The sequence below is a fragment of the Necator americanus genome, chromosome I (assembly GCF_031761385.1).
Source record: "Necator americanus strain Aroian chromosome I, whole genome shotgun sequence".
NCBI classification, from domain to species: domain Eukaryota; kingdom Metazoa; phylum Nematoda; class Chromadorea; order Rhabditida; family Ancylostomatidae; genus Necator; species Necator americanus.
In genome coordinates, this window is record NC_087371.1 from 8,561,607 (window position 1) to 8,573,833 (window position 12,227).

General features: G+C 39.6%; 1 protein-coding gene across 2 annotated transcripts; it reads left to right on the forward strand.

Annotated features, from left to right (window-relative positions):
* Positions 1 to 998: 998 nt before the first annotated feature.
* Positions 999 to 12,163, forward strand: RB195_004896 (uncharacterized protein; the record flags this gene model as incomplete). Of its 2 annotated transcripts, none has more annotated exons than XM_013440364.2 (35): positions 999 to 1,080; positions 1,165 to 1,261; positions 1,499 to 1,721; positions 1,785 to 1,910; positions 2,023 to 2,080; positions 2,241 to 2,425; positions 2,485 to 2,551; positions 3,462 to 3,544; positions 3,605 to 3,667; positions 3,724 to 3,845; positions 4,018 to 4,165; positions 4,457 to 4,546; positions 4,726 to 4,805; positions 4,936 to 5,050; positions 5,196 to 5,312; positions 5,854 to 5,934; positions 6,048 to 6,117; positions 6,172 to 6,311; positions 6,374 to 6,483; positions 6,554 to 6,698; positions 6,749 to 6,835; positions 7,512 to 7,613; positions 7,763 to 7,885; positions 7,951 to 8,046; positions 8,106 to 8,189; positions 8,246 to 8,353; positions 9,405 to 9,513; positions 9,970 to 10,124; positions 10,186 to 10,349; positions 10,407 to 10,544; positions 10,709 to 10,843; positions 11,126 to 11,267; positions 11,544 to 11,645; positions 11,770 to 11,856; positions 12,080 to 12,163. In XM_013440364.2, the coding sequence occupies 35 exons, from the start codon at positions 999 to 1,001 to the stop codon at positions 12,161 to 12,163; spliced, it is 3,918 nt and encodes a 1,305-aa protein (XP_013295818.2). The 2 variants fall into 2 exon arrangements, with proteins under 2 accessions (XP_013295818.2, XP_064034236.1); XM_064177111.1 differs by having other exon boundaries at positions 6,392 to 6,483.
* Between the last annotated feature and the right edge of the window lie 64 nt (positions 12,164 to 12,227).

The window sequence follows — 12,227 nt, forward strand, 5'->3', positions numbered from 1 at the left end:
AAATATAGGATGAAATCATAATCACAGGCAGCATAAAACAACCAGGGGAAATTGAGCCTGGATTGAAATTGAACTTGCAGCATCTGTTTTTTCCATCGGCATAATCTGTATCCTGACCAGTTTTCTTTTTATGCTCTTCTTCATGAAAACTCACTTTGTTTGAATAAGAACTGAAACCGGAAACCCTCTCTTCCTCTTTTCATGTTGAAGCTGAAAGCTTGCTTTCAGAGGTAAACTTCGATTTCAGCGTGTTCACGATGAGTTGGAGAAATCCATGCTCTTCATGCTTACTGACAGAAACTTCTTCAGAAGACAAATAACATTGCTGTGTTCTGGGAAAATGTCAGCGACTTATGCAAATTAGGATATTTCTCTAAAAGTGAACTCCGAATTGTTATGCAATTTCTAAATCCAATATTTTCTTCAGGTTCGATTCCGCCCTAGTGCTCACCAAACCTTTCATCCCTCCCAAATCATTGTATAGGCCAGTTACACGTTCCTAAACCTCGAACGATTTTGAATTGAAGTGAACGTGGGGGCGCATCCCAAGCGGATTGATTAACGCCAGATACCTTATCTTTTATCCTTTATATTTTCTTCACAATACTATAGTATTTCTTTTCTGTTGTTAGTGTCGTAAATGTAGAGAAAATGAGGTAGAACCCGCAAACGCTAATGCTCACGACGTACGTAATTGCGTCCGAGCCCGCTTTTTACTCATCGAAACATGAAAAGTTTCGGGAACCAGTTATTCTGCTTAAAATTATTCGGGGATGTTTGTTGCTCTTGGTGCTCGGTTTGTTACCGTAAAATATTTCTTCTTTTTTTTGGATAAACACGTTGTTCTTTTGATATCATTTTGATTTGTATTTTCGTATTTTCCTTGCGTAGGCGGTACTAATCTTCGACTGCACTCGTTTTCTCGTGTCATCGCTTTTGTTTTCTCTTTTAAATCTTTGAGTTCTATTTTTCGAGTTCAGAATTGATTTCTGTATTATATGGATGCGATATATGACACCGAAGTTGTATTTACCGATAGTTTCGCTCCAAAGCCCCGTCGAACATTCGTTGTAAACACGAGTAAGTCGAACTTCCATCTTTTAACCAAATGGTTTTATTTATATTGATGTTGTACATTTTCTTTTTTAATCTTCGTTCGTTCAGATGCACCTTTGCATTCTGTAAACACTAATGTGGAAGCTTCCTCAGGTGTTTGCACATTTCCTCCAGAAAGTCAATTCTCTGACCGATTTATTTTGTGGTGGGGTTTTTTCTGCAATTTTTGTTGAATTATGAATTGACATTTCTAACCAAAGTTGTAATGGTGGCTAAGGCTCATATATTAGAAATTGTTGAGAAAATAACGTCAGAGGGGCTTACTGCTTACCATAGCTTTTCTGTCCTGTAGTTTAAAATTTTTGCATTGGCTTTTTTTTTGTGAAACATGCACTTCTCGCATTTTCATTACGACTACTATGCAGTTCTGTGATTTTTTTAGGCGAGCAATAGGCCAGAAATTGTTTCTGGAAGAGCGATCGCTGTGCCGTACAATTGTTGAAGGAACACTATGTCTAGATTTCTCCCGAACAGCAATTCTCCCTGGAACTTCGATTGCATTATTCGAACAAAATGTGCTGTACATTGTGGTACCCACACAGTCCACTGTACACCGTTTCTACGCTCGTCTCTTTTGCGATCCTACAGAAATGACGACCAAAGAGGTGGGTTGCCCACTGATTTCTGTTTCTTTTTTTTCTTTTACGTAGGCATTTCTTTGTTTCCAGGCACCCTCTATTTTCACACAGATTAACGAGAAGGATTTCCTTGTTGACAATCATACCTTATATCAACTAACCACTAGTGGGCATGCATTTCGAGCATCTGTAATTCAGGAACCTCATCTCACTAAGGTACGTAGCAAAATTTCACTCCGGTATATACTTTCAATGTTGAAGTCTTGTGCTAGTACTTGTTTCTTTCCTGTCCTTTGTTTTTTTTTCTTAAATTTAAATCTGCGTTTAGATCGCTTATTGCATGACTGAAGGTCAAATGGTAGTAGTGACACTACACGCAAACAAGTGTAAGTTTTTGATGTGCTCGGTTTTTCCAGTATTTTCATGAGAATATCTGAGAAGACGATTATTTTACTCTCAGTGAAGTAACGATATTGCAGAGAGGAGCAGTCATGTCTATTAATATATAGAACCCGTATTTTTCTTAATGAATGGATTTCTCTTCAGACGACAAGCCAGAGGAAGTGTTATTCAGAGAGTATGGGATTATGAAGCGCCTTCTTGGTGAATCGTTCTCAGGCGGCATCTCCGACGTATCTGGATTAGCAGGAGTAAAAGGTTCACAAGGCTCCCACGAAAACATGTTTTATGCCGTCTATCGAGATGGTATGCTGAGAGCGTGGAATGCTGAGGTGTGTCCTATGTGTGCGTTTGTCGTACAGAAATATAATTGATTCCTATTTCTCTCCAGACTCAGAAGGTTTACACAATTGATGTGTGCAAATTCGATGCGACAATCGACTATGAAGAAAGTTATTGTAAGTCGTAATGATGTTTATAATTGGTTTGATTTTGAGATCATTTAGCACAACTTGACTTCCGGTAGAAATTTGCTGCCCGTACATTTTTCCCCTTAAAACTTGTCGGAAATACATTAAAAGTTAACTTTAAAGGCAGCGCTTCATGAAACTGACGTAGCTGGAAAACCTATGAGAAAATATAGAATTCGATGTGCAGATTACAAGAATGAGCGCGACCTCGCACAGTTCGCCCTAATCGTCGTGAAAAACCGCTTAGTAATAGCTTCACTTCCTACGAGGGAATCCTAACATGCACAAACGCGCGCTGTAGAAAGCGCCGCGTTTGTGCATATTAGGATTCCCTCAGCAGCCTATTCATCGAATCTTGCTAGTCGTCTTGAAAAAAGACGCCAAACTGCTTTTAGGCACGTGAAAATGCTCCACCCTTGTGCATGCGCGAGCAGTTGAAGATCACTGACGTGTCTTCACCATCCTATCTAAGTAAACCCAATGAATAGGCTGTAGAGGGGACCGGAGCATGTACAACGGATAGCGTTTTCGCGTATCTCGTAGGAACAAACGTGTTCCTACGTCTATCTCCACGACGAATAAGAGAATCGAGTTAGGTCACGCTCGTAGGTGCGATAGAGAGGAGCTGGACCCTCCTTAGGTGAAGGGGGTCTCGCTAACGGGGTGCATTTCAAGTGATAAGGATCCTTCTTTCAACTGTCCAAAAGTGAAAGGGGTCCTTTCACCAACCATACAAATGTGAAGGGGTCCTTTCGCCTACCGTCCAGAAGTGAAGGGGATCACATTGCTAATCGTCCAAAATTGGAGGGGGTTGGAGCACCGGCTCCGACAATCGCAGCTATGGACGCTGCCTTTAAAACATAATTTTACGTTTAAGTGCTTTCTTTCATTATTTCAGTGAAGGCGCTTTCTGTGAAATCCTACCAATTCGACTCTCAAATTACCATAGTCGTGGCCGTCTCAACGACAAAAAACACTCAGGTAAAGCAGTTGCCACTTACTTTTAGTTGTAAGATTTCACGTTTTTTTTTTCATTTTCAGTTTCACTTCTTCTCAGATCGATATCGTAAGCTTACACACCTGCTTAGTGTCGTCTCCTGTAACGTATGTGTTGGCTTACTTACTTAAAAAAAAGAACTTTTCTGCATATAATAATTTAGGATGAAGCATTGCTGGATTTTGGAGTAATGCACAAGAATGTCGGTCCCCGCGGGCTCTGGGCCCTCTGGAGTTCAATGTCAACAACAAATGAGTACATAGTAAAACACACGGATATTGATTTGTTAGTTGCATCAAAATTCTCAGCTACGATTTATTAGTTCTTTCCGGACTGTGAAATAGGGTTGATTTTCCTTTTCAATCGTAAGAGATTTTTACTACCTTTGGGAAGCAACTTCTTTTCTCGTGTTAATGATGACTCTAGACGAATGAACAGTTGAATCTAATGATTTTAGATCACTCGGACAGGTAGGATCGTGGCGAAAAGTACGTCCTTACACAATACGCAGTGCAGTTTCGTCAACAATGAGTACGGCCGAGCTCAAAGATTCCATCTTTAACGCCGATTCGCATCCGTTTGACATTGTTTTCAGATCAGTGCAGGTCTGTTTCAAGACTTCCTTACTTTCAATTATTACTGTTTCCTATGGTTCTTCATGAATATGAACTTTTTTATAGGTTTTTCTGGGATAAAACTCAACAAACACCTTTCTTTAACCTGTATGCAACCCATTTAATTTGCTATGATAGCTTTCTCGTGTTATCGTACCTGCTCTTTTCTCTCAGGAAGTGGGAAAAAAGCGTAGTAGATATGAAAATAATCTTGAATAATGGGATGAAAGGTTCATTCGACAAAGTTTATCACTACTGATCAAGTAAGATTCTCCTTTCCAGATAGTCTGTCATGGATCAAGATGTGAGTGCGCTCATGGTGACTGGATGGCTCTGACGGCACATGTCGATGCGTATCTTAGATCTCCGGAGGTAATCGTCATTTCAACTGAATCCAGTAAAGTTTAACTTAGTGTTGTGCAATCCTTATGAGGAATTGCATTTGAATTTTATTGTAAAGAGCTTTTGAAGGAAAAAAAAAACAACTTTCCTCTTTCGTACTATGTTCGTTCCATACTTCCTCACACACACCATAGATACCCCCATTTTAGTTCGATGCTAATTACACACATCGTGGAAAACGAACAATCAATTCTTCATCGATTGATGTCCAGAAAGAGGCTGAGCAAAGGTTTGTATAGATCTTATTACTTCACATTCTTGCTTGGGATCCTTTTGGATATGGTCGATATTTTAATATTCTGGGTTCTAGGTGCATGTGTTGAGAAATCTTTAATAAACTTTATCTCCTTTTTTGGTAGATTCTTTCGTTCGCTTGAATCTACTTGCGATCAGTTAGAACAAGCCGCCTATGGTCCCATAGGCTTGTTCCTTTTGGATATGGTCGGTTCGTCATTGGCTGGAGTAGTGCAGCAGGTTGGGTAGAACTAATTGGTTCACATTTCTCAGTTATTCTCTTTTAAGTCTTGCGGTATATAATGTTAAGCTAATTTTCCATTGATTTTTCTGGCTGAACAAGTGTATTACGGGACACCTGCGGAACTAATTTAGTTGCTTTAAGGATCGCTTTTCTATTGTTTTGGACGGTGAAACGAAGTTAGTGGATGAGATGGAGTCTTGTGCTAGTGGAGTTATGGAGAAAATAATAACCGTCGCTTTAGAGAGAGCAGAGGCAAAGGTAACTCCTTACCTTAAGTTTTCTGTGACATAAGGACAATTGCGCAACGTTATCCTTAGATTTTTGGCTTGACGTTTACTTCTGTATTCTGTGGCACTATTTTTATGCCGTATTTTTCCTTCCGAATATATGCAAATTTCTTAGTTTCTCGTTTTGATAGTACATCCAAGTTTCTATATATATATATATATATATATATATATATATATATATATATATATATAAAAGTAGCTATAGTTATGACGTGCATTTAAAACTTGTGTGGCGGTGTAGATATACCTATAAATAGTTTACGTTTTGACGTTATAGTTTATGACGTCATAAAATTGTTGAAAGTTGAGACGTTTCCTGGAAAGGAACAGAAATCTGGAGCTCTGGCAACAATCACGAAAGCAGACCTCTGGCTAACTGTTTAAGTAGAAAATTATCACATGGTTTCTCACTCTTTCTGTGTTTTACTTCTCCAAAGTAATTTATTAGTAACTCATCCATTTTTGCGAAGTTCTTAGCAACTATATTTGTCTTCCCTTTTTTTCTTCAGGAAGAAGATGAACTTGGAGTTGATGAATACGAGGTCCTGAATGGACCTGCTCACAATTGCACATCAATGCGATCACAAGTGGTATGGTTTATCTTCTTGAATTGGCGATGATAATATTATGTGGTTGCGGAGTCTGGTTGAATCGTTAGAACATTGTATTATACATCTTTTGAAATTCTTAGTGACTATTTTAGGTGATCAAGAAGTGGAGTGCAATCATTAACTTGTTTCTAGAAATCACCGAGTCGTCTCCTGCTCGAGATGGTGAATTTTTATCCATTTCAGTTCCCATTTCTTACGAGTCTACTATCCATCTAGGCGAACATGAATCTGTGAACTTATTTGATGGATCCTTCACTTGTGGCTTGGTCGCATCGAGATTAAGTCATGTTGTGAGACGACGTTTAGATATTGGGCGAAGTCTACTCGCACTTATCCAACTTTACGCCGAAGACAGTGTAAATACTTTCTGTTCAATGAGTTATTTCGTGTTTTTCAAAACCAGTAACACTGTCTACAGATGCGCTTTGAATATCAGGTGCTTGATTTTTCTGATTTGGAGACGAAACTCATCGCCACTATCAATATGTATAAACTGTTTGACGCTCAGCTCTCATTGAAATTGGCGAGGTATGTTCAAAAGTTTTTTATGCCTACGATGCTTCAATTAAACAAGATCATTCGTCGCACATTTCTCCAGAGAGAACGTCCAAGTTTCTCTGTGCAGTTGGTTTATGGATGGTGGAGGTGGTCTTGAGTGGGTGTGTAAAGCTGCCCATGTCGGCTTACCTGAAGAAGAAACTGGTCTACCCGAGTTTAATGAGTTTCTTGACATCATAGTCAATGTGAGTGGATTACTTTATATTGAAAAACAGATTCAATACAGTTGTTTAAGGCTGCCCTGCAAGTTCTTTCACCTTATTCTACTGATGCATTACTTCTTAGATCGCTAACAGTTTACGAGAGATATCCAACTTTGATGGTTAGCGCTTTTTTATCCCTTAGCTAATTTTTCTTTGGCCGATTTTTCACTGGTATATTTTTTGGTGTCATGCACCTCGCTGAGTTCCCTTTTCCATTTTGCATAAGCCTAAAATATTTGTCTAGACTGTTTCTGTTTTAGACCGATTTTTTAAAGTCATTCAATTTCCTAATGTATCTCCTCCTTAAAGACGAAATTTCAAGATATTGACTATTTTGGGGCTTCTCCACGAAAAGATAAAGTTATGGGTGTAGATTACGATTACGAACGTGTTTACGCTCAATTTCCTTAATTATCCTGAAAAATGGCTTGGCGAATGAGCTTCCTGATTTTCCTACGAAGTACCTTATAACGGTTACCTTTGTATACGCATCAGTTTCCTTCTGCAGGCTATCTATTGGTTTCACTTGAATAGGCTTCTGGGGAAACCTCATTTTTTGACATCTGCTCAGTCGCGTGTGCGACACAGGGGTGGGCGTGGTCAGGTGCTCCGGAGGAAAATCCGCACACGGAGGCCGTTTCCCACGCAATTTTTCAGAATGATTGGGGAAATTGGGCGTAAACGCGTTCATACTCGTAATCTACACCACTTACCATATATTTTCGTAGAGAGATCTCAATATCGTCAATTTTATGGTGTGCTTCTTCAGAATTATGAAAGAACTATATGCTTCAGAACCTTTGTACGTTGTGTGAAAATGCTATCCCGGAAGAACTGCGACCGATGTTGACATTCTACAGTGCCATTGCATTCTCGGGAACTGGAAAGCCATTAAAAGTATGTTGAAATCAGACGAATTTCGAAACCTAATTCGTTCTTAAATTGGTTTGAGATTTTAAATTATTCGAACTAATTTCTACACCTTAGCATTACCTCTTCAAATGCGTTAGATCATACATGCAACCCGAGAAAAAAGCGTATTTTAGGCGATGACACATTTCAATTTGGCATCTAAAGGTATTACCAATATGAATAAAGCGTTGTTTGTCGCTCTGTCTCCCATTGGACAACCTTCTCAAGAAATTAATCTTGGAGATTACTATGTGACGGTAGGAAGAGTCTCCCTTGCTGAACTTCGCAGACCATTATGGCTTTTGATTACTGTGACATTTAGGCGTTGCGTTATCTTCATGAACATCGTCATAGCGAAGAGGTTGTCGAGATGGCTCGGAGTGCAGTGGCATCCTTACCTCCTGGTCACGAGTGTACTGTACGTTTTTCTACCTATGTACTTTTGTTACTAATATGCAGTCGTAGTTATCACTTTAGTCACGCATATACGTGACTCTTTTCAATCATCTTGTCAATCAAGGCAATTGGTGTGATGCTCTGCAAAGCATTATTCAAAATACTGTGAGTGCAATTTTTCGCCCTTTTAACTCTATGTGGTTATGGGTCACTATTTTAAGGATCCAGAAATTAAAAGGATGACATTGCGTGAACTAATGTCACGAATGTTGCATGCGCGAGACTGGAAATCAGTTGTAGAACTCTCATACGGCAGACTTGAAGAGGAGGTTAGTGGCTGTAGAATTTCATCGCTTTCGTCATCGGAAATTAACAAACCAAGGCATCTAACTAAACCTTCCATTCCCTCGGGTCATAAAACAGTGTGCATAAAGCACGAAATTGTTTGGATTTATATCGGTGTATGTGTTTTTAGATATGTTCTCATTATAAATTATTATTAGTTTACATTAAACTGTTTATGCATACCTTCTTGGATAAGGATTTCAGGATATTTCGCAACTGATTCAAGTACCCTTTTGCTGTAGATGTAGTAAAACATGGCCAACTGGGTTTTGGTATGTGCCGATCATGAATACTGTGATTATTTTGCCCGGGAATATTGATTCTACCAATTTATCGATCTTTGCTCACTTTCAATCTTGGCTTAGTAGGAGCTTGACACTTAGAATTTTGCTATATCATGGTAACGATTGTCCCTTATGTCGATTTCACTTATTTATTCTGTTTTATATCACCATATATCATCACTATTGAGGAAACCTCATTTGCATAGATTCTCGCATACTCTAGTTATGGGTATGGTGATCATTTCGAGAAAAATGTTCCACACATGGGGTAAAACGCGTTGCAAAATTGTAATATGTACACAGTGCAGTAAGCCTACTCCTTTCGAACGCTGCTAAGTAGCACAATGCAAGCACAACATCGTAGAAATTGAGAAGGCAGATACTTCCATGCGGAGTGGTGATAACCGATGATAATATTCAACTTTTTGGTACTAAATTGTCGGGAAGGGTGAGGAACCGACCTAGTATGTTGGCGTGCCATCTCAGATCTCATATTTCGTATACCCTCATAATTGTTCATAAGGCTTCAAAAAAATTCTGGATAGAAGTTGGACGCGTTGGCGTGTCAAAAGGATTGAACAACACCTACCAAATTATCCTTTTTTTAACTACTCACATATATTGCCGCTCGACCACCACATAAATAGGAGCTAATACGTATCTATTTTTCAAATAGATCTGTTCTACCGTTCTTCTCCTTAGAAGATTCGTTGCTTCCACAGAAATCATGGCTTCTGAAGCTTTTTTTTAGGTGGAAAATATCCTCTTATCTACAGCTAGAGCACAAGAAGCAACTGCTGTGCCACATCTATTCAAACTGATTTTCTCCTTCTACATGAAAAGAAGTGACTTCGAAAGCGGTAGGTGTTATTTACAGTTTGCAGTCGGCTCCGGCCGTATTTTCTCGTAATGCGAGTGGTGAGAAGGTCGTCATCTGAAGCAGCACGTTTGAGAAAAGAATAGATTGGCAGTAGTGCAGAGTCGATCGACTGGTCTCACTCCTTCTGGATGATGGTCTTTTAACCTGTAGCGCTTGCGAGTTTTATGAAGGAACGTTATTTTTGAAGATGTAGACATATTTCTAGAGATTTGTACGAGTTTCTTCTTCCTACTTCTAAGATAAAGTCTAATGATTCTTGAAGAATTTGGAAGAATCTGCCTAATTTTGAAAGAAAAGAATATTTAATCAATTTCTTACTGTTGTTTGAAAGTGTTGCATGACAGTAATGATATTTGCCTGTTCATTAAGTAAATAGTGTTATCAGAGAGGTACTGCATAAGTCACACACTCCATTTTGATATTGAATTAATTTCAGCAGCTCGCGCTCAGTACGAATACGCGTTTGTTTTGCGGACTCAAGCCGTACAAACACCTGACCTCCTGCTTAGGCGACGTGATGCACTAGCGGTTGCATCAACGTTACTAGATCTTCTTCCTGAACAAGACCGTTTCCTGTCGTTTCCTCAAGAGGTACTTCACCTTTTTTTGTTGTGACATTCGCATCAATCTCACTATAAATGCTTGTTGTCAGCTTCTTGAAGAAGTCGATGGAGACGAAGCAACGGAGCCATCCTCCGACATTACACCAGAGATGATAGACGTGGCGATGGGTGACGTAATCGCTGATGAGCTGGACATGGAAGCTCCAAAGCGGGTAGCTGTTCGCAGAAAAATGTTCATTCTTACTGCAGAAAAGTGAGATTTTTTATTACAAGTCAATTGCTTCTCTCAATACTCAGGATTCTGCCTTAGGCTTTGTGAAGAATGGATTATTGCAAATGCTCGAGTGGCCCTATTGTCCACTGGCCGAGTTCCACCCACTGAGCCGAAAGAAATAGTGCGAAGTTTGACTGAAGTCAAAGATTATGATGCTGCTTTCGATGTGTGCAGGTAGATCCACATCATTATTCTTCAGTCAAAGAAGCCATATTCATGGTTAGAATGGTAACTTTTTTATCTGCTCAATGGAAGCGGAAAAAGATGTTTAGAAGACATATTCCTTCTCTCTCCGATCCAGTCATCTTAGATTTTTTTTTCGTGAACCTTTCGTTAAGGCATTGTGACGTCCCTATATCCGATGTTCTTTATGCTGTCACACGAGAGGCAGTTATGATCGATGCTGATCCACCAGAAGCTCCACCATCTTGGGTGCAACTGAATCAACGACGAGCGGAAAAGCGAGGACCTAGGTGGGATGGAAAGTGCTTTGTGATTAACATACTTATCTTTTGCGATAGTGTGCTCACCATTCGAACCAATTCAAATAAATCTTACGCGGTCTCTCAAAATCTATGGATCAGATTGTGTGATGCTAAAAAAAGTCCAGCACTTCCACATTCTTTGGGAGAACGAATTTTATTCCTTTTTCACATAACATGTTATAGTTTCTCCTATATTTACAGCGGTGTCTTTTTTTTTCATCTCGTGTCTCCCCGTTTTTATTTGTGCTCCTCAATGTGCTTTATCTTCAGAAACCATTGGGGAGTTGTTCGAGGACTGCTGGCGGCTGCTCGACGCCTCTGGCCGAATGATTCACGGCCGCTAAGAGCTATAGCTCGAGCGTTCCTTAGCCATAATGTCCCAATTCCATGCTGGTTGGACGCAGAGTATACGGTATAATTAGTGGAGTGACAGTGGAGTCAAAACGACATGAAGCACGATGCAGTTGCGTGAGCGGTTGCGCTTGAAGCGGTGCGGTGGGGCGTAGCGTTTAAGATCGAGAGAAGAGCCTTGCTATCACCGTTCATTGCTGCAGTTCGCGATGGTCCCACCTCGATTCCAACCGTTCTCTCCACCCGCCGCTTCGAGCCGCTTACGCAACTGCACCGTGCTTCATGTCGATCCGACTATAGGTGTTTTAGACTAGCTGTTTTGAAAGCATTTTTGCAGGAATGCGATGTTGGTGGTTATTTGCGTTGTCTCGTCGAATACGGTGCGGTTGCACAAGGTCTAAAAATAGCTGTAAATTGTGTTGAGGAGGAGACTAGGAAGGTAAATATTAATGATTGGTTTTCTTCATTTTATCTTCCCACCTTTTTAACGGGCCCGTTTTTGAACTGATTCGCATATTTTTCGTTTATTGAGGTGTACTACGCGATTTAATTGTTGCTTTCAGATTAAATCTGTTGACTCGAGAGTTTGGCTACCAGTTACTGCAATTAATGACTTATTGACTTTAGGAGTGAAGTGTAAGGAGGTTGCGGTACGTTTTGTTTATTCTTTTAATCCTTTATCTCTTTTACATATGCTTGCTGTACACTACGCGTCAGCTCTTTCTACACAATTCATGTTCAACACGTTTTTTTTTTTTTTCAAATAAGATCCATCTTTAGAGTTTTCTTTATGTTTGGAAGAGTTTAGTAGTATTTTTACAACTGTGAAAGTCACTCTAAAATCTCCCGATAACTGATTCAAAAATTCTTCAGTTGATGTCTGCTCTGAATGAAAAACTCCGTGCACATTTTACCCGGATTGAAAGCTTCGAAAAAGTTGCACGACTATCACAATGAAATGGACGTTAACCTTTTGTTTTCTTGTTGCTATATGAAATCTAATATCGTTTTATGAATGTGA